This window comes from Cyrtonyx montezumae, unplaced genomic scaffold, assembly GCF_038088225.1.
Source record: "Cyrtonyx montezumae isolate F1298 unplaced genomic scaffold, pur_monq_1.0 scaffold_7, whole genome shotgun sequence".
Classification (NCBI taxonomy): Eukaryota; Metazoa; Chordata; class Aves; order Galliformes; family Odontophoridae; genus Cyrtonyx; species Cyrtonyx montezumae.
The window spans coordinates 27,332,353-27,354,806 of NW_027072078.1; the positions used below are offsets into that span (position 1 = coordinate 27,332,353).

The 22,454-nt window shown below is 49.7% G+C and overlaps 1 protein-coding gene across 2 annotated transcripts; it reads left to right on the forward strand.

Annotated features, from left to right (window-relative positions):
* The first annotated feature begins 200 nt into the window (after window positions 1-200).
* Window positions 201-21,764, forward strand: LOC136057723 (TGF-beta receptor type-2-like). Of its 2 annotated transcripts, none has more exons than XM_065750560.1 (7): window positions 201-417; window positions 13,398-13,548; window positions 14,539-14,741; window positions 16,903-17,852; window positions 18,026-18,167; window positions 19,157-19,284; window positions 21,238-21,764. In XM_065750560.1, exons 1-7 carry the CDS (start codon window positions 201-203, stop codon window positions 21,448-21,450), a joined length of 2,004 nt encoding a protein of 667 aa, XP_065606632.1. In that variant the 3' UTR covers window positions 21,451-21,764. The 2 variants fall into 2 exon arrangements, with proteins under 2 accessions (XP_065606632.1, XP_065606631.1); XM_065750559.1 differs by having other exon boundaries at window positions 17,038-17,852.
* Window positions 21,765-22,454: the final 690 nt, after the last annotated feature.

Genomic DNA, 22,454 nt, shown 5'->3' on the forward strand with positions numbered 1-22,454 from the left:
TCTGTGGCCATGCCCATGCCACTCTGGTTAGATGCCCACAGTAGACACGAGGTCCCTTCCACAGCTTCCTGGGCTGCTCGGAGCAGCTCAGCTCCACAGTTGGAAAAACCAAACTCTTCCCAGAGCCAGAGCTCTTCCCCCAGCTCCCCCCCTCCCATATTTGTATATATTTCACGAGGAGAGCTGGGCTGAGTTTGTTCATGAGCTGCAGTTCCTGGGCGGACCCCACGCACAGCTGGGCTCGCTGTGCCTGGATCCGCCTTCCCAGCCGGCAGCCTCATGAATTCGTGGCTGTGGGGTTGACATCGGAGAGACAGAAGGATGGACGGGTCAACAGCTTGAAGCTGGGCTTCTGGATCCACAAAATGGATTGCTGGAGGAGACCGGGTCTGTTTTCCTTGCTGCTGCTGTCCTTCTGTGAGTAGAGAAATGTTTCTGCTTGGGCAGTGTTAAGCGCAGAGGTCGTTTCGTTGTCCTTCCTCCAGAAAAATAGCACGCTGCTGATTTCTCCCCTGACGGCACTTAGGCGGAGGGTTGGGAATAGCAGGGAGTTTCACAGCGATCTGGTCGCAGCTCTGCTCTGATAGCATCAGCTGTGAGTTCCCCTTTCTGAGAAGGGTGAGTGCTTGGCTCGGTGGAGACCGCTGCGTGCTGGCCGAGAGCAGCTCCCAGATGTCAGTGTTTACAGTGCAGAAGTCTGTCCGTCGGTCAGCACGACTTGGTGGAAGCTTTTACGTTATCGATTAAGATTAAAAGCGAGCAAAGTGAAGTGATCTGGTTTCAACAGCATCCAGATGTGGTGAAGTTTTATCAGCCCGGGTTTATGTGCAGCATTAATCGAACTATTAAAGATGGAAAGAAGTGGGGAGGGGGAGGAGAGCTGTCCTCGCAACAACATCTGGTTCTTCGGCAAACCTTTCCAGCTCTTATGTAAAGATTTCTTTGTAATGAGCACCCTGTTTAGGTTTTGATAGCACTTCTTCAGGACTGCAGATAAAACCCTCCAGCAGCACTTGAAAACGTGCCCATCTGAGGTTTAAAGCCTCTTGTTTATATCCCGATGATTGTTTCATAACAGGGAGTAGATTTGTATATGAGTGAGCATTATATACACATCTCCCAAGTACGTGTGCGTGCCGTTCTGTATATACAGCACCAATGTATGTGTATACACACATACATCCCTATATAGTATATGTTTATATATTTTCTCACTTTTTGCAGCAAGTCCTTTTCCAAATACAGATCTGTTCCCCTTGGTACAGAATTTTCAGTGCAACTAAAACTGCTTTTTGCTCAAAGCAATGCAGTGCTGGGATTATAGTGCCTGTATGTTTGCATCCAATCGAAACAACGGGGGGCAGGGATCTGTATCTACATTCACTTTCCATGGGTCCCCCTATCTACAGAAATGGGGAATGAAAGAATACAGCTGGTTGGGAATTTCCTCATAGCAAACACAACTCTTGCAGTGACTTCTGAAGCAGAGAGCCCCACGCAGGGGGATTTACAACATAAGGTCAGGCCAACTTTGGAAATGTTGCAGAAATACGTAGCGGTCCTTACTGCAGATAACACCCTAAAGTACGGGTTGAAGTGTAGGATGCTCTACTGATAACATCTTGCTAAATTAATCACATTTGTAGCTGCACTGAAGGAATTGCTACAAGGCATTATTTAAAGCACAGCCTTGGGCTGTTTTTGGTAAGAAAGAAGACCACTAATTATCCTTCAGAAATACCTAATTTTGGAGTTATTTAACTTATGGTTTCCTTTTTCTAAAAGGCAGGGTTTTAATCTGAGAGAAGCCAAACCAAAACATATCATGATTACTAAGTTCATTTGAAAGGTTACGTGAATGATACGATGACAGCATTTGTCTTGGTATGGGGAAAAACAAATAAGCCAAGGCGCTCTCTCTCTGATTTCGCTCAACATTGATATATGTTTACTGGAGCTACCTCCCAACCATCGAGTATAGTGTTAATATCAACATTACAGTAACTCTGTGACAATAAAAGCACCGTGGGGGTCCGCTTTGCTTTGACACTGAGAGAAAAGGGAGAGGCAAGTTCTCCAAAATGGCTGAAAATACGCATTCAGTTGTTCTTCCAGCAGCAGATCCCCACAGTCATCCAGCCTCCCTGCAAAGAGCAACAGCAGTGGCTTGGTGATGGCAGTGAAGTAGCTCTTCTTAGCATAGAGATGTAGGAATTACCATAGAGAAAATGGCTGGATGGTGCCCAGTTATCCTGGAAAAGATCTCCCAGCACCAACTGAGCGTCCTTGGAGACTTTGTTATTCTCTAAGGGCCTGAAATACAAATGGGGGCTCCACACTGGCTGTCCCCATCCCTTCTATCACCAGCATGTTCATCAGTGTTATCTGTCTTCTTTGGTCCACTCACAATGGAAAAAAGGGGCTGTAGCCTAACAAACTGCTGGAATTTCAGCTCATGGATTTCCCAGATTCCCCTTCTCACCTCCTACCTACTAGAGGGGCCTGCAACAAAAAATACAAGGATCGTTCAGGATGGGAAAACATATCCTACAGTGGAGACTCACAGACTTTGCTGCCTCTAGCTGATGCAGAGGGAGCTGGGAGGTGAGCTAGTCATCGTCTACAAAAAGCCCCCAGAGAGGTTCTTTCTGGCAGTGGTATTTCTCCTCTATCAGACAAAGAAGAAGCAAGATTCACATACTGAAAGCTGTAACTAGGTGCTTTTGTGTTACATCACAACATAGCAAAGTTATTCCAGCAGGTAATTACTCAGACTCAGAATGTGGTGGGGTTTTGTTGCTCAAAGCCTTTGACAACAGCAAGACTATCTGCTAGATAGACCATGGCCCACCCAGAAGTCACAGGTTGGATGTAGGGTTACTGTATTGTGCACACAGGAATGCTCCAGTCTTCACATTTATATTTAGGAGTTTTCCTAGGGGAAGATGTTTCCCTAGGAAAGATGTGCCCAGGAATTTCATTGAGAATGTTCTCTCATGGCTTGTGGTCATACCTCAGGATGTGGCACTGGGGAGGCCTATTCTACCCTCACAAGACTATCCAATGCCATTCCCACTTCTCCATTGCCTTTTAAGTTGTATCTACCCAGAGCTGGATGCAGCACAGGCCTCCTGCCTACTCAGCTCAGGAGATGACCACCCTTTCTCCTCTCACCAGGCTGTGGCCACACAACCCAGTGTCCCATGGTGTGGATTGTAGCTGGCTCATAACCCAACATCCTGCTTCTCAGAGAAGGAAAATTGTGTGCCTGCTGCCTTGAGTCCACAGCTTCCAGCTTCTGGGCTTGATCTTATTTTCCTATGACTGCCTCCCATTGAAATGATGGCCCATTAACACATCCTGATGTTTTCTGCCATCCATCTCACTGCTGTCCTTCCCATATGACACCCTGTTGACTCCACAAAGAGTGGGAGGTGGTATCTCTTGTTAGACGGTGGCTCTCTGAAGCTGGTTCCTTTTTCCCCACTGAGACTCTTTTGCTAAACACATAGAGTGTACATAATTCATAAATCACAACTGGGAGACCCAGGGCTGTCAGAGAAACATCTCTGGCTTTTGATCCATTCAAGACCTCTCTGACCTATCCCAGGCTCCTCAGGCATCTCATTCAAGAAGTTTCTCTCCTATTTCTATGATCACCAGAGCTAAAAACAGGGGCTGCACTGCCACCAAAATGCCAGCAAGTTCCTCAGGCATGGGAGCTATCAGGATCACACCACAACACACAAAAATTCAGAGACAGGAACCTAGGGCCAGGTATGAACAAATGAGAGGATGAAGGAGAGGAAGACAACGAAGGGTTGCCCTCTACTTCACAGGCAGATATATGCATATGCAGAATGGGGTCCAAGCAACAGCCCAAGACTGATCTGGAGCAGAGAAGAACAGAACCCTTCTCGCAAGCCATACAGTGCATGGTAGTGAGCGTTACCCACCATGGCAGCAGGGCCATGGGGCCAGCTACAAAAAAACTTTTCAAGAAGCATCTTATTTTGCTTTGACTTTGGAGTAACATATTCCTCAGAAAAGGGAAAAGCACAAAGAAAGCCCTGATGATGTAAAATCAGAATCCTCTGCAGCGCTGCAACCAGCACAAGACTCAGCAAGGAGCATGATGGATTATCTTGAATTCACCTTTATGCTTTGTCAGACCTGGTACTGCATTTTCTGCCGCTGATGCAAGTTAGATAGACTCAAGACCAGCAGCACACACCTAAATTAAATTTGCAGAGAAAAGTCCTTTCAGAGACAGAATTCCATAGCTCTTGAAATTAAAACACAGTTTCCTAAAGCCAATTTTTGCTCTTAATGCTATTATCAATGTTGGATGATAGAGTGGCTTAGGTTGTTGGAGAATTTAAATAACATCTAGATCCAACCTCCCTGCCATAGGCAGGACTGCCAGCCACCAGATCAGGCTGCCCAGGGCCCCACATTCAACCTGGCCTTGAATCTCTCCATGGTCACAAGGACATTTCTGTGTAATGGTGGTAAAAAGGTTCAGCCAGCTGTATTCATGATATTTGTTAGTCCCCTTAGAGACAAAGTCCTGAGCACATGTGTCCCACGTATTCACTAAATAGGCAGAGAGCAATCGCTGGCATTAAAGACAGTTTACTGGAAGCTTTTGTTCTGAGGAAGTATTCAACTCCATTTCCTGTCCTCTACAGCTTTACATTGCTCCATCAAGTTTACTTCCTTAGGACATGTTTTCCTCTCCCCTTAGTGATAATTCTTTGCAGTAACATTTGCTTTCAGACAGCTTCCGCAGTGTTGCAACTTGCCATAAACTAATGGACTCTCCTATGGATGTTCATGTCTTCAGGGAAGTGCCACATCTCATCTTGCTATAAAAAAATAAAAAAATAGTCCCACCAAGAAGATGAAATCAGCAGCTCCCACACACTTTGCTCCTTCCACATCTAATGCTTCGCACCACGTGCCAAATGAAAGCCTCTCATGGGAAGAGGCCCAGTTTGCAGGGAGACAAAACCAGTGATGGCTGCCTGCCTTATGGGGCAGAGCTACATCATCTTCTCAGTGCTGGACCCCAACCGTGGGAAAGCATTTTCCTAGGGATCTTCAGAGAGAAACCAAAGGATGGCTGCAAGGACAAGAGCACTGTGATCCTGCTCCTACAGAGCCAGAACAGCTCTGTAAGGTCCATCAGAGTCACGTTTCTTTTCCCCATTTGGTTCATCATTTAATGACAGCCCGTATAGGGCTGAAATGCTCCTGCCAGCTGCTGGTAGCTGTCAAGCTTTTAGGAGACTTGGGAAAGCCTGCTTATCTTATAATCGCCTCTGCAGCCCATGCTCCCACCAATTACACTGCTTCAGGACACGGCCTTTCCTGGAGCTGTTGCACTGCAGTGTTTTGCTTCCCATTGATAAGCCAGGAACATGCCTGACAAGAGGCAGCTGATTTATACCACAGCAAATGCCTCTCATCCGTGGGGCTGCAACCTTCCCTCTGGCTACTGCCCGTGTGGACTCAGGCAGGTCTGGGAACATACCTTCACCAAAGTGCTGCCTTGAGCATACAGGATTGTTTACAGCTGGAGTCAAGATTTACAGGGAAAAAGCCTTTTCAGCATTTCCACAGCACCGTTTGCAGCTGTCAGCAGAAACAAACTGCAATGGAGAGCTGGTGCTGGGTGTCACTTTGCAGAGCCCCACTACCATTTCAACCCATGCCTTGGCTGGGACTCCCAGAGCGGTTGAGGCTGGATATGTGGTCCTTGCAGCAACGTTGGGGACGTCACCAGCCCCTCCTGACTTCAGCCATCCCACACCACAGTGCCTGTGCTCATGCAGAAGCGGCAGTGTCCCATCAGCCAAGGGTCTGCCTCAGCCACGGGGTGCAGCTGGGACATAACAAAGGACATCTGCCTGATATTGTTGGAGAACCTGCTGCCTGGGAGCATCTGAACACCAGCATCCACCCTGGAAGAGACTGAATCAGCTGCTGTCTCGCTGCCTAAAGTATTTTTTCCACGCTAGATCCATCCCAAAATTAGCCCCAGCCATTTCACGAGAGCAGACAAGATCCTTTTGCCATACAGAGGGAAGTGACACAGAACCATGGGCAGCAGAATTAATCATCCTCCTCCACATAGCCCCAGGGTACAAGCATCCCCCGGGGGGCCCGGTTCCTGTCATGTCTTTAATATATCAAAAACCACTTGGTGTGGTTGGAGGTGGTGGCAGACATTCCCACCAGGGGCACAGAGAGCAGGCCAGCTTACCTCCTTACGTGCTAAATGTAGGACACTGTAGGAAAAGCGAGAAAAAAATTCACATCTGTATCCATGCTAGCCTCGAGCTGAAGTTCCCTCTGGCAGCACAGAACACTTAATTACTGCTAGATCCGGTCTAAATGAGGGCAAAACTCAACGTTACACAATAATGTTAGCAGACATAAAGAACAGGCATGGAACATGCTGGAATGCGTTGGCAGCAGTGCACTGGTGGGAAGCTATCGGCGCATCTCACCCCAGAGCTCAGCCCTGCTCTCTCAAGCACCCAGGGAACTGGAGCAGTGCAAACCCAACCAACGCAAACCGGTCCATCACAAAAGTCCACCCCAAATACTCAGAGCAGCTCCAGTCGAATGTCTCTTTGTGAACTCATCAAAGTCCTCCTAACAGATGGCAAATCGAACGTGTGCCAGGAATTGCAAACTCCTCAGGAAGTCCATCTAAACCATCGGCAAACCATTTCCTCTTAAAATAGAGCAAACCCTGTTGCCCAAATGTGACCCAGATAAGGTTTCTGACATGTTTACCTATTTGGATGATATCTTTAAGTTGCACTTCCAGCTACCCACAGAGATCCAGGTTCCTGCGGAGCCTGTAAAGCATATACAGAGATGATTACCAGGCACAAAGCTGTGCAAAATCCTTTTTCTTGGATTGCAGTAGTCAAAGGCAGAGCAATGCTTGCAGACGACTCGCAGCTCTCTCCTTTGCTGTTGGATCTGCAGTGAGTTACAACAAGCTGGGCCCATGGCAGCTCCAAGGCTGCAATCTGGGTGTCTCTGAGGACTCAGCATGTGAATCCCATTCACCACAGTGTGCTTTTCATAGGGGACACGCTAACTCAGCCCTGTGCCAACACATTGCTTCACCCTGCCAAGTCCCAGGTCAGTGGAGGCACTGGCAGAGCTGCTAAAATTGTTTATGAACATTGCACTTTGGGATTTCATCTTGAGAAATCTGCTTTCCTCCTGCCCCAGAAGGCATCTCCTGTCCTGACCTGTTACCAGTGGGCAATGCTGGTGGCGCCTTTGGATGCAGGCAGCCCCCAGCTCAGTCCATTAGCCCCGCCACCCCAATGCAGCTTGGTTTGGGCTCAGCTGCCCAGCAGGTTATGAGGTGATGCAGGTGATGTGGGGTGTCTGAGTTTAGCAAAACAGGGTCTTCCCTCAGAGCTAGCTTGGCTGATGATTTAGTGCAGGTTACTTTCTATGATTCTGTAATACCTGCACAGCTACATGGGTTCAGCACAAGGCCACCACAGCCACATTGCTCCATCCTCAGTCCAGCTTTACTGTGTGCAAACTGGCATTAATGGCCAGGATGTTGTCATTTGCACCCACAAGAAGGGTTCCTGGAAGAGCCACAGTGCATACACCGAGCAGTGCCTGAGGGAAGCATCACTTTTGGCTCACCTGGTGCTCAGAGTCCTCCCAGAGCTGCACAGCGTAGAGTGTTGTTTTGGATGGGGTTCTGCTGAGCTCCGTGACCTCACGTACAGTTAGCAAGAGGTTTTCCTATTCAAAGGAATCCTCCCTAAAAGAGAAACATACCAGAGTAACCCATTTCAAGGAGTATCACAAAATCCAGAAGGATGCTTAAAGACAATTATTTAAAATAACATTGGTCTTAATTGTTTTGTGCTGAGCGTAAAAAGAGAGAGGAGTTGCTTGTAACAGCCTGTTGTGTGCTACATGCAATTTTTCCATAACTCTTTTCTAATGGGTTGCAGCAGTGCCTGGATGCAAACTGGTGGTGAAGAGATGGGGAAATCCTCCAAGGGTTGCTTTGAACGTGGAAACGAATTTGGGCTCTGCCACTTCAGAAAGTTTTTTGTTTACTTTCCACTGACATGAAATCGGCAGCGATTTCGTAGCATGCGGGATTGGTTAGCTGGTTACATAATGCTTAATAAATCCAAGAGAAATAATATAAAACACATCACCCAGTCCTGGAAGAGCAATGGTAGCTCAGCTGTGTCACCAACCCGCCTGGCCACTGACTTTTGGCTGAGGGATGTGGGGTGGGAAATAGGCAAATAGGAAAAATGGTCGCGCTGTCTTTGGAAGACTCAAAGGCAATGCTCAGGGAACAACACTCCCTGCTCACCCCATCTCATTCTCCCAAGCACATGATCTCACAACCAGATGCATCTGCTGCTCCAGGAAGCAGTGCCACGTCACCCATTGACTGTCCTCAGGGTGCTCTGCAATAGCATAAGGGCTCAGCAAGCAGCAGGAGCAAGATGTAGCACCTATTAGCACAGGCCATGGCTGTGGGGATGGTGGGGAGAGGGGACATTTGTCTGAGATGCCAGCACTGGTGTCCACAGCAAACAAGATGGAGAAAGACCCAAACAGGGACTGCCAGATTCAACAGAAAATGACTTGCACACCCAAAAAATAGGTTTTCAGCCCAGCGTCCTGCACCCGAGCCCTTTTTCCTCCTTGCCTCCCTCTGCAGGCAGCTGCACATCCCTTTCTCCTTGTTATAAAATCATTAAGGTTGGCAAAGACTGCTAAGATCATCAGTCCAACTGCAACCCATCCCCACCATGCCCACTAACCATGTCCATCAGTGCCGCATCTCCACAGTTCTTGAACAGCTCTGGGGACAGTGACTCCACCATCTCCCTGGGCAGCCTGTGCCAGTGCATTACCACTCTTTCTGAGAATAAATATTTCCTAATATCCAACCTGAACCTCCCTGGCACAACTTGAGGCCATCACCTTTTATCCTATTGCTGCCACCTGGGAGAAGAGACTGACCCCCACCTTCCCACTACCTCCTTTCAGGGAGTAGTAGAGAGTCATAAGATCTCCCTTGAGCCTCCTCCAGACAGAACAACCCCAGTTCCCTCAGCTGCTCCCCATAAGACCCTTCTCAGCTCCATTGCCCTCCTCTGGACAAGCTCCAGGGCCTCAATGTCTTTGTAGTGAAAGAACATCGTTCCCCTGCCAATGTTTGCCACCCACTTTGCCTCATTGTACCTCTTGGTGCTGGTGCTGCCTCCACCCCACAGTGTGAGCAGGAAGGGGAGCAGAGCTGGGGATGCAGGGGTTAATCCCACCCGGCACAGTGCTGGGGCCAAGTCTGTAAGTGACTCTTCGCTATTTCGAAAAGAAGCTGCCTGGAAAGGGAAAGGAAAGGGAAAAAAAAAGAGAGAGGTTTACTTTACAGCCATCGTTATTTCATCTGCACAGTTTATACAATGGAAAATAAAAGCCAGGGAACACAAAGTCAAATCATTTCTGTTTCATTAATGGTATGGAAATGGTTTTGTTTTTATAGGGGAAAAACAAATGTGAACTTGATGTGTCTGTGTGAGCACTCATGCAGCTCCCTTCATTGCAAAGGGCAGAGCAGTGAAATCCAGAAATAAAAAATGACTCAGAGGCTGTAGGATCTATGAGTCAGTGGAGCTGTTGTTGTTTTTAAACACGAGAGAGAGCACAATATGGGCGACAGTCGCCTGCGCAGCCCTCCTGGCCCCAGCAGAGGGGCAGAAAGCAGGATCTGGGGCAGGGAGCTGGAGTTCTCTTGTAGGGGATGCTTCCTGCCTGATTTCAGTGCCTCAAGCATGAACAAGGGGGACATGGTGGTGGACAGAGGATGGAGGATCCCAGAAGATCTGAGAGCAGACAGAGAACTGCTTGCTCCGTCCTCAGCCATAGGCAAGGACATAGAATCATCATAGAACCACAGAATGGTTTGGGTTGGAAGGGACCTTTAAGATCATCCAGTTCCAATCCCCATGCTATGTGCAGGAAAACATCCTTCTAGGGCTGCTCAAAGCATCCACTGACTGAAATCAAACAGGAACCTTCCCCGGGTATTGTCAAGAAAAGGGTAAAATGTGGCACTGAGGTTAGTGGGCACGGTGGGGATGGGCTGATGGCTGGACTAGATAATCTTAGAGGTGTTTTCCAACCTTACTGATGCTGTGAAACCCCCCTGGCCACCTCCTCACCATACCTCATGAGGAAACATCCCTGAGTCCCAAAGCAGCACGAGGTCACCACACTGTCTCACAGGTCACTCACAGAAGGGAACCCAGCAACACTGGAGATGGCCAAAGCAGAAGGACAGACAACGTTCAGCTGAGCTCATCTCCCCAAAGTGAAGTTAGGTGATGTCATTCAGGCATCTGAAAGAGATCTGAGAAGTCTGCTGGTAAAAGCCATACCCAACTCACCTTGGAATAGGACAGAGCATGATTTGCTAAGCACTTCATTTAAAGAGTTATTTTCATGTAGAAAAAAATAAGCAGTAGATAAGTCAGTTCCCAGCCTGTTTGAAGAGGGTCCAAATGCACCAGAAACGTATACTGCACGCTTTTTTGGCTCTGGGAAGCACTGATGTCTAATGCAATCAAAATCAACCCCTCTTTATTCACCAGGAAACATTACTGGCTCGCCCCTCGCTCCACGCGCCCGCTGCCAACTACAGTATTTGTTACACGGGACGATGTGGGACCTGAGGGCAGAGCTGCTCCCTTGAACCCAGTGCTGTGTGCACTCTGCCACCATCCGTGGAGAAGCCTCACAGGGGCAAGAAGTAGGATATGGGGTCTGTTAGCTCTGCTTGGTCTCCCAAAGCAGGAAATCTGGGGTCCTTCTAAGCAGCTCATGCTGGACATGGCCAGAAAACTGCCCAGACCTGTGTGTCTTCCCCTGGAAATTGGGGATGCAAGAATTGCCCCGCCACATCCTGCCCATGAAAGCTCAGGAGCAATGGGGACAAGACCTCACCGTCTCCCATGGGACAGTGGGTGAGCAGAAACTAGTACTGTATAACAGGGGAGGAATTTGTTTGTTCTCATAACAATTTTATGAGCAGCTCTGTTATTGCAGAGCTGTGTCATTATCCACGGATCCAGCCCAGTGCAAGGCCCACTCCTGAGCTGAGGACTCGTGGCTGAGCCCCGTACCCTGTGCTGCACCCACATCCCCAGCTGGCACCCAGCCACCTGCCATGGGTCCCTGCTGCACCTCAGCCTCATCCTTACATGCAATGGAGCAGAATCTGAAGCACACGTGGATGTGACCTGAGCAGGTCCTCTTCTGGTGCTTTGCAGCGCAGGAGGAAGCAGGGCAGTGCCTTAGCATCTCACACTGAGTGCCCTTGCTGAAGCCCATCTGGTGCTGGGTTGTCACCATGCAGCACTGGCAGAGAGGATTTGAGAACCGAAGCCTTTCACTCAGCCCTGCAGCAAAGCAGATTGCCTGCACATGCCACTGCTTTGGCCACAAAGTGCTCCCTCAGTTCTCATAGTGAACACACCAAGCTCTCAGGCTTGCTCCTCACTCATTCACCCTGCTTGGGGTCAGCGCTGCTGGTGGTATCAGCTTGCTGCTGTCACAGGGGAGATAATTTTGGCATAGCTTCTCCCTTCTTTCTTCTACTTAAAAATGTTAGTATTCTCCCCATAGCATCGCTGGGGTCCCGATGATAGATACCACAAGACTTGATCCCATCCTTATGCGCAGGAGAACAAGCCTTCCTACTGATAGGGAGCCAAGCTCACTGGGAGCCCACCCCATCGGTGACTTCAAACCCTCTTCCCAACTGTCTTTCCACAGTAACTTCGACTAACTGTACTATTTATTGGCTCACATCACATCCTTATGGCTTCAATTTATTTTTTGAGAACGCAGCCCACATTTAATTAGTTTATAGTTTGTTCCAAGTTTTGCTTATCCAGCTTTTTTTTTCTGGTTTTTTTTTTTTTTTTGAAGTTTGTATTTTGATGTTTAGCATTTGCCTTGGCAACATCTGGAACCCCTTTATGGAAGTGTATTGTTACTTTTACTGCTCGTGCAGCTTTATTAAATCATCCGCGTATTAATATTGAAAGTGTTCATCTGGGTCTCATCAGGGCCAAGAGGAGTGATGTGGCAGCTCCGTTGTACCTACGAGCTCGCGCTTCAAGGACGCAATGTTCTGGAGAAACTCACAGTGGGCTTTGTGCACTTCTGTTGAGTTTAGTGGGAGAATAAGGAGGGGAAAAAGAGATGTATTCCTGCTCTGACTTTTCTTGCAGATAACGGCACCGAGGGCTGAGCTAGTTTAGAACAATTTGTCTCTGAAGAGTTTTGTCTGGTTACTGCTGAACTTCTGGTTCTTGTTTCCATCTTTAACTCTTTCATCTGCCCTGGCTGCCTCATTCTTCAGAACAAGCAACTCTAAGCTCAGCATCGTGCTCCTGCAGGGTGTCAATAAGTAAGTATCAGCCCCATTGGAATGAGTGGATAAATAGCAAACCCCCAATGGGTGCTGAGCAATGAGAGCTGTGCAGGCAGAGGAGGAGGACACTGAGCAGCAGACATGGATGCAGCGGTGGCCATATCCCTGCTGCCCACCAACAGACCTTTGCACCTCAGCACTCCAAAATAAACCTCATCCACAAGGGCTGCATGGAACAGCCCAGTTGTGTTGGGATTTCAAAATACAGGGAACACAAGGAAGAGCAGGAGCACTGCGCTCTGTCTCTGTGTGGCACAGAATTTGCATTCCCCAACTCATCTATTCAGAAAACACCCTTTTTTTTTCCCCTGGATACATCACCACCATAAAGGAGCAGCTTAAAGCTGGGCAGACTCCCTGTGGGAATGACTGCTTTCCTGCCCTGTTTGGAGTTACAATCTCCCATGCAATCCTTCCCCACCTGCAGTGGAAGTTCACTGCAAGAAGTACAGGACCCCACACCCCTGCAAAGCAGATCCTCTAGTTCAGGTTCCCATCTGAGTGCTGCTGAGTCTACTTATCCAGCACATACCAGTATGTATTCCTACATAAGCCATTCGGTGGCTTCATTAAGAAAAGAAAACATTAAAAAAGTAGAAAGAGAAAAGAAAGATACATCCAGCAGCCTTACAACAGGAAGTTTAAATTTAGCTGGGATTTATTCCTTAACCAAGAATAGTTCCTTTAAAAATAGAGGTAACTTGCTCCCGTCTGGAGGAAGCTGCCTCCATGGGGTCAGTGTAATTGCATCAGCACATTGTAGGCTTGGTCATCTTCTTAAAACATTGAACTGAGCAACGGGGCACGTGAAAAGAGAGCAACTTTGGGCTGAAAATGGCTGAAAGTGACCAACTGCTGTCCCCTGTGCCCACAGCCTGCTGTGCCGGTGCCCGCCGCAGCCTGAAGACCAACCTGTGCAAGTGGTGCGACTCCACGCCGCCAGCCTGCGAGCGGGAGGTGTGCTACAGCAACTGCAACCTCAACTCCTACTGCGAGGACCCCTTTGAGATCTGCGTGGCCATATGGTGAGCTGGGGATGAGGGGAAAAAGGCTTGGTTGGTGGGAATGTGCTCATGGGGACCCATGAAATGAAATGAAACTAAAATGAAAGCACATTTTGAGTCTACCCAAAGTGATTTCCTCCTCTGTCCCTTCTAGTTCGGCTGCCAGGCTGAAAGCCAGGAAGCACGTATTGCTAGGCTTTATCTCAACCTGCTAATTAGTGTGAACACTGGATTGCCTGGCTTTCAGTAGACTTTTGCCTCACTGTAATTGTTGCATTATGGACTAAAAAAATAAATAACAAAAGCAGAAGACCAACAAGAAACCCAAACAAACAAACAAGATCACTTCTGCCACAAATTCCCCTGCACACAGATATGGAGAGGACCTTAAAGAAGCCCCAAGAAAACTTGGGGAGAACAGAGAACAGAGATGTGTCACCCACTCCATGGGGAAAAGGGTGATAAATGTAAGTTATTTCCCCCAGCTCTATATCCAACTTCCCAGCTGACTCAAAGATTGTGAAACCCCTCTGTACCTCCATCTTCCTCCAGCAATGGTCTGCAATGGCACTTCACCTCAGCAGCAGCCACTCTTTGCTTCTCATTAGCTCTTCATTACCTGCTGGCTCTACAGGAGATAAGCTAATCCACGTGAGGTGGCTGTCTCTCATGCCATGTAAATCACCCCAGTTAGCTCTGCTCCAGCTCTGCTTCCCAGCAAGACTAGCCACGAGGAGAGCAATGTGGTTCTGATGTGTTCTTTCTCTGCCCAACTGGTTCTTACCTCAATCACACTACGTCTATGCTGCAGTTGGTAGCAGCCACTCAGTGAACATCACCAAGGGATGGAGCTCGTGCCTGGGGGTTTGGGTGCAGAGCTGCTTCTCCGTGCTCTGACTCAGCTTATAAACATAGCCATGGCTCAGATGACACGCAGCTGACGTTGAGCTGGTGGCCGTGGGCAGCTGTGCCAGCAACCTAACGTTTTGTCCATTCATTTGCCCCCTGCAGGAGACAGGACAACGACAGCATCAGGATCAGCACACTCTGCCACAACCCCCACCGCCCCATAGAGAACCTCATGGTCCCCAACTACAATACCTCACGCTGCATCATGACCCACCAGCCCAGCGAGGACGGCATCATCTACATCTGCGGCTGCGTGGACGAGCAGGAGTGCAACGATAAGCTTATCTTCGAAAATCATACCAACGGTGGGTACTTTTGCTGGTGTTATTTGAAACGAGGAGGAGCACTCAGTGCTAATGATAAATCAGTTGCATGCTGGGAGCCGTACAGTTTTGCATTTCCAAGAAACAGGGCACCGTTGCAATGTCTGCCTTGAGCTCCTGAATGAGGTAGGTAACGTTGTACCCTGTTACCGCTGCCCTGAGCCCAACAGTTTTCCAGTGGTTCACCCTCCCCTCCCAGGAATGCCTCCTGGGAACATCAGGAGATGGAAAATCCACCGTGTCCTTCAGTAGGCTGCGCCCTTTGGCAGAGGGTGAATCAACCAGGGAACCCAAAAGCTGACATAACCCAGAGCAAGTCTATGCTCCAAAGGCTTTTAAATAAATTGCACTAGAACACATCCCACACCAGCAGACCCACGGGAATCCCTGGTGCCCACCAGGGCTGGCACCCAGCAGCTGGGTGGTGCTGGGAACACTCCCCTGCCACAGCATTTCCATGCAGATGGCTGCACGTCCAACAGGAGCTGTGAGCCCACTAAAAGGCAGCTTGTGTCTGCTCCTTGGGAGGGTCGTACGCTTTGGAAAAGCCGTTAACTAGATCCTGAACCTCTGGGGCCTTGTCCAAACCTCTGTAGCTCTGAACGGACCACATCTGTCCCTAACGCCCAGCAGGTGTCTGATCCATATCAGTGGCAAAGCAAAGCCCCTCTAAGTATAACCCGCGAGGCAGCAGCACAGCTTCTTCCACAATACTAGCAATAAAAAAAAAATCACATAAAATGCAAATTCTGGGAACAAACAAGGCACTCTTATGGAAGCGAATGATGCTAAATTTGGCTCGGCAAGCAGCGAAGAACTGCCAAACATAACAGGTACACACGCTTCTAGAGAGAGATAGCCTAATCCCCAGGCTGGTGCCGGCATATATAATTTCACACCAAGATGACAACTGGCTCATTGGAAACACCACCCCCAGCCAAGGCTTTCACAAACAGCCTCCCTGTGCCAACCAGCATGCAAAGCACCAAAACCCAGAGCTGGGCAACACGTGGGCTGAGCCCCACGGTTGAGAACAGAGAGAAGCTGCTGTTCTCAGTAGCGGGGATGGGAGCTGTGCTGCAGCCCCCCCACAGCATCAGGAAGGGGCATCCTCAGGAAGGAACCTGCAGTGATTGCTGCTTTCAGGACTCGTGCACGCAACGCCCTTCCAAACCTCTTCTCTTGCTTCAGTTTCAGAGATGGGATCGTAAGCATCGGGAAAAGCCATTAAAGCAGTAGGTGATATCCAGGCCTCGCACTTTCCAAAATAAACATATTCCTGAGTTAGTTATTGATTTATATCAGTTTAGGTTGATCTTGTGGTTTGAACCTGATGCCTATTTTAGAAACGCTTTCACAGCCTCGCAGAAATTAGCTGCAGCACGTTTATTGAAATTTGCCAAGGAAAATAGCAAAATGCTCTGTTTTTCCAGAACCTGAATTATGATCTGCACATACTGAGGTCAAGCAGCAAGAGTTTTGCTTATGGAATGATTCTTATCCCTCTTCCCCTGGGTTATTATACTTGGCAGGAAAACCTCTGAGTAAGATTTTACTTGAATATCTCTACTGAAGTCAGCATGTTTATTCCAGGAATTGCGAACATCAAAGCATCACACAATTACACGTTGCGCAAGGGTTAGGGTTTTGTTCCCCCCTCCAATGATCTGAAGGAAGAAGGGCTTCAAAGCCATGAAACAACAGGGAGCTGCCTGGGCAGTGCCAGTGCTGCACTGCAATGATAAGTGATTCTTTGACGGGCTGACAGTTGGACCAGACGATCTTAGGGATCTTTTCCAAACTTTACGATTCCGTGACGCTCAGTCAGAGCTGAAGCAATGCTCCTTCATGGCACCATCTCTCATGGTTTTCTGTGCCACCCTCCAAGGATAGGACGGCTCCAGCACAACCCCAGGCCCCAGTGATCTCAGATAATTGATACACTCAGTGTTATCTCCGTTATTTCTGCCCCAGTTCCCCAACACATGCCAGCAGTGCAACGGCACTACAGCCACACTGGGGTGCAGGCCACAGCCTCGTGCACAGGGCTGGCCTCCCACACCTTCTCTGGGCCCTAACTGCACACCTGAAATGAACAGCTCTCTAATAACTGCATACATCTGGGCTCTTACTCTCCGCTCAGATGGGATTTGTGTGCAGCCTGCATTACTGCTGCGCCTTATTAACCACCCTGCATACTTTCCTCCTACGCACGATCAAAACAAGATGTCACAGGCCCCTCAAGGCGGCTCCTTCCCCTGTGTTTCCCTCCCTGCAGGCTACTCCATGCTGCAGAGCAAGGAGGTCATCCCGGTGGCCGCCATCAGCCTCCTGCCACCGCTGCTGGTGGCCGTGATGATCACAGTCGTCTTCTACCTCTGCCGCACGCAGAAGCAACGCAAGAGGGCCAAGAGCTGGGTTGGGAAGCAGGGGCAGGGTCCGGCTCTGCCAGAGCCAGGCAGTGCCACAGAGCAGGACGAGAAGCTGTCTGTGCTGATGGATGATGGCCCGGCGGCCGTGAACCCCACCTGCACCAACAGCCTCAATCACAACACCGAGCTGCTGCCCATCGAGCTGGACGAGATGGTGGGCAAGGGGCAGTTCGCAGAGGTGTGGAGGGCCAAGCTGAACCACAGCAGCTCGGGGCAGTATGAGACAGTGGCTGTGAAGATCTTCCCCTGTGAGGAGTACTCCTCCTGGAAGAATGAGAGCCAGATCTTCACAGACGCCAGCCTCAAGCATGACAGCGTCCTGCAGTTCCTCACAGCCGAGGACAGGGGCTCGGGACCACGCAGGGAGTACTGGCTCATCACTGCCTACCACAGCAGGGGCAACCTCAAGGACTATCTCTCCAGACACGTCCTGAGCTGGATGGACCTGCAAAAAATGGCGGGGTCGCTGGTGAACGGGGTGGCCCACCTCCACAGCGACTACACCACCTGTGGCCGGCCGAAAATCCCCATTGCCCACCGGGACATCAAAAGTACCAACATCTTGGTGAAGAACGAGCAGGAGTGCGTCATCTGCGACTTCGGCATCGCCATACGCCTCGACCCCTCACTGACGGCAGACGACTTCGCCAACAGTGGCCAAGTGAGTATGAACCTCAGCATCCCTTGGACGGGCATGCATGCCATCAAATGCACGGCCCTGGGTGGGAGACGTGGCCTTTACAAATAGGACTGTCTCCACACTAAACCATCTGGAGCATAAGCCCTCACCCGTGTGCCTCCCAGCCCCTGCTAACCTCTCTTCTTTGCGGACAGGTGGGCACTGCCAGGTACATGGCTCCGGAGGTCCTGGAGTCCAGGGTGAACCTGGAAGATCTGGAGTCTTTCAAGCAGATGGACGTCTACTCCATGGCCCTCGTTCTGTGGGAGATGGCCTCCAGATGTGAAGTGGTGGGAGGTAGGAATGTCACACCCAGGCTCATCTTGCATCTCTCAGCTCCCTTCTTCTGTGTACAGGGACCTTCATTCGCTCATGTCCTTGGCGGTGACAGTGCTCCACCCCACTGCAGGACAGTCCATCACAGGACCTGGTTTCATGTGGCTGCTAAGAGCTGGTGACAGATCTCATCTAGGGCCCATCTCTGCCCAGCCACCCAGCTACGGGGCCGGCACTGTGGTTACAGAGCAGCAGAGATGACCATATCATCATCTTTGGCTGCAGGTGAAGAAAGCCATCCCAGGAGTGGATGGCTGAGGGAGGGCTGCAGGATGAGGCAGGTGGTCATCCCAGAGCTTGGCACTGTGCTATTGTGCTTTGCACATTGGTTTTAACCCAGCCACAACACTGACACCATCCAACTCCTAGCGCTGGTTACAGAGGTGGGAGCAGACATATTGAGGTCAACAGGTAGAACCCAAACTGCCTCCTCCTCCCCAGCCACATACACTTATTATTTCCTTGAAAAACAACACAGGGAGTTTATGGGGACCCTCAAACTGCAGCTGCTGACAGAGCCAAATCCTGACATCAGGACACGTGTGTGGCAGAACACTGAATTAACTGCTCCAGTGTTTACCCCTCTCCTCGCTTTTTACCTCAGTTCAGCACTGACCTGAATTAAAGTTATTGCAATACTCAGGATCGACACAGCTGGCAAAAACTAACACATTTTACCTGCATATCACCCATAGGAAGACCAAGTTCTTTCCAGTACACGTCCTTGGGTCAGGGAAGAGGTCAGGCAGCCCATCAGTCCCATCTATGAAAACAACATTTACACAAACACCTGGTGCTACACTTCTGTGCTCAAAATCCAGATTATTTCCAGATCAGTTTACTTATGCAGTCATAAAAATAAGCTTTTTCTGACCCAGTAGGCCACACCAAAGCAACGCGGTGAGTGCATGAAAACCATCTTATAACACTGCCATTGCCTCTTTTTGCAGAAGTAAAGAATTATGAGCTGCCTTTTGGGTCAAAAGTGCAGGAGCAGCCCTGTGTGGACACCATGAGAGACATCGTGCTGCACGGCAGAGGGCGGCCCGAGATCCCTAGCAGCTGGCTGGTGCACCAGGTAAGCCAGGAGCAGCTGGTTCAGAGATGTGCAAACTCTGCTGACCCAGCCTGAAGATTATTATAGCTGCAATGAAATCAGCATGGCTGGCACATAGAGCTAGACCCAATTGCCTGGTACTGAAAAGCCAACAGCCAGGGGTACAGCAGAATTCACAGCTGGTGAATCGGTGGCCAAGAGCATAAGTTATGAACACCAAGCAATGACGTTTGGTTATCTTACGGATGCTGAAGCTCAGCAAAATGGAGCATCCAGTCCAAGGAATTTGAAGCTTAGAAGTCATCCTGAACCTCACACACGGGAGGAAAGACTTCCACTTGTACAAGGAAAGGGGAAGACAGGCAGCTCCTGGAAGTTTGCCTCTGACTAATACCAGTCAGAAGCATCTCCCTGCAAAGCCGGCTCCGCATTGCTTCCCCAGGCTGCAGCGTAGGGCAGCACCATCTGCTGGGAGGCTGCAGTAGTCCAAGGGAAGCAGCCGCAGGGGTCGGTTGGCAGCCCGATGGAACTAGATGATGCCCGAGGTCCCTTCCGACCCAGGCTGTGGTTCTCCCTTCCCAGCAAAGCAAACAACGGGGATGCACAGCTCCAAATGCTATTCTGCAGTTCAGCCTCAGTGCTCCCTCCCAGCCAAGTAAGGGCCCAAGATGTGGGCCCTGGTTTAGGATTGCCAGCTGACACCATCGGGGTCACAGCATTAAATCCACCACAGCTGACTCAGCCATCAGTAGCCCTAAGGCAACAGTTTGCCATCTGCACAAAACAAAACCAGTTAAGACTTCTATCCCCAAAGTGGTCCTTGTAACTCAAATGCCCACACTCCTACCTTCTTTTACACCCTACTATTAAGAAAAGTGGGGTTTTCTTGCTCAGCTAAATTCCCAGAGCTGGTTCACGACCAGCTGTGCTGGCACAACTGAAGGGCTGGTGCTGGAGTCAGTACTGCTGCTAAAGACACACGTACAGAACTCAGCATCTCTTGAAAACCCAGGTTACCAAGCACAAACCCCACACCCCAAGGTCCAACAACAGAAAAACACAGCAGCTCTGCGTAAGAAAGCACTTGTTTTCCATGGTGGAAGGCTTTTTTGCCCAATGAGCCTCAGTGCAGAGCAACAAAGTCAGGGGAAGAGGTGGCAGGACAGCTGACACTGCAGCTCCACACCGTAGGGCTCACGTTGTTCTTTCACCTTCATCTTTTTGGGTTCTCGATTGCAAACTAAAAATGCACAAACCCATGGAAAAAAAACACGAAGCTTTATTTAGAATAATGATTTTTCCACTGTCGCAACTTCTGTTGACGGTGATGAAAAAAGCACATGATAGGAATTACAGAGTCAAAGGAAGGCTCAACGTAGCTGCTGCTGCTAGCTTCAAAGGGGGAAAACACCAGCACAATAATTCTGTCCCTGAGCCTAAAATACTGGGACTCTCTTTCCATTTGTGTAATTGTCTGAAGAGAGACAGCACTAGGGGTTGTAACCGTTGAAATTGGGAGGAAATGAATGTGTTTTGAAGCACCCAGTCCCACTTAAGACATCATTTTGTTGTGAGAAACCACTGTTGTAGCACTGAACTCGGCACGGTTTGCCCTTTGAGAAAGCTGCTGAAACAAAGTCACATTAAGGAGTTTAGCTCCAAACGTACCTCTGAGGCTCCTCTAGCAGCAGGGGACACCCAGATCCAGGCTCAGCTCCCAGACCTGCGGGTTACCACCTGCACCTCCCCTCCTTTAGGGTGCTCCATCTCAACGGCCAAAGCTGAGGAGATAGGGACGAGTTAAGGCCTCATCTCACACCCACAGCCGTCACGAACAGCTTTCAGGACGCTGTGCTAACGCAACCACGGGCGGGTACCATACCTTACCAACCACACTCCAAAGCCCAGAGAAAGCACAGTGGCTTTAGACCAGCTCCTGCCTCCAGCTCCTAACGCCAACCCTTCTGACCGCAGGGGATGCGATTCCTGTGTGACACCATCACGGAGTGCTGGGACCACGACCCCGAGGCTCGCCTCACCGCGCACTGCGTGGCCGAGCGCTTCAACCTGATGGCGCAGATGGACTGCGACGACATCCTCAACAACAACACGGACAACGAGGCCGGCAAGACAGCGTCCCCAGGTGGGGAGCAGCAGGACAGCGACGGGAGCAGGAGCACGCCGTGACGCGGCGGCAGGATGCCTCAGCGCGAGGGTCCCACGGCACGGAACTAAGGGCTTAACTTATTTATTAGGTCTGCCTCCTCCCGCAGATGGACTGAGCTGTGGAATTGATACTTTTTCTTAAGTGCAACGCTATATACGAACTGATTTTGTACCACTTTAAGCGTGTAATGATGCAAAGCATTTATTATTTTTCGAAGCAATAACATTTAATCTTTTATTAATAAGCACGGGATCTCTGTGCCCATCTTTTGAGGTCCTACCACGCTGCCATCGCGAGTTCTAACTGCTGATTCTGGCCTTCACACACACACCAAAATAACCCAAAAAAGCTGAGTTAGCAGCCTGGGGTGTTACAGTGGTGACCAGGGACACAATCCAGTTTGCAGAACCCCCACGCACCCTTCTCACTGGGACCTCCTCCTATCAAGGACCTCAGTGGGTCCTTGATAATTCAGGCAGCCACGTGAAGTTTTTTCAACAGTAAAAAAACAAAAACAAAACCAAGTCCCCAGTACAGGCACTGCTGTTCCCGAGATCTCCACAGAGTGCTGGGAGGGCTCACCACCACCACAAAACCTCCCACACCCCACACACCCTCCTAACCCTAACCCTACCAGTCCAGTTCCCAGCCACCCCCAACCAGATCTTACCACGGCAACACTGCCAAACGCAAGCACGTTGGCCAACTCGTCCTGTGGTTGCTTCCCCTCCTCCACAGCGTTACTCAACTTGAAGAAATATGATCAGACAGAGCCAGGATGTTTACTCCTCACAGCTCCCAGACCGAGCCAGGCAGCCTCTGTGGTGGAAAGGCAATTAACTGAATGACAAAAGTCACACCGCAGTGAACCACAGTGTTGTGCAAACCATAATCCTTCCACCCTTGTGAGCAAAAGGCAATAAAAACTCTTGCTGCTCCCAAGAAGCCCTGCAAGCCCACACCTGACACACACCTACACAGTGGTACCGTCAGGACAGCATGAAAGAGGAACACTCTGCTTGCC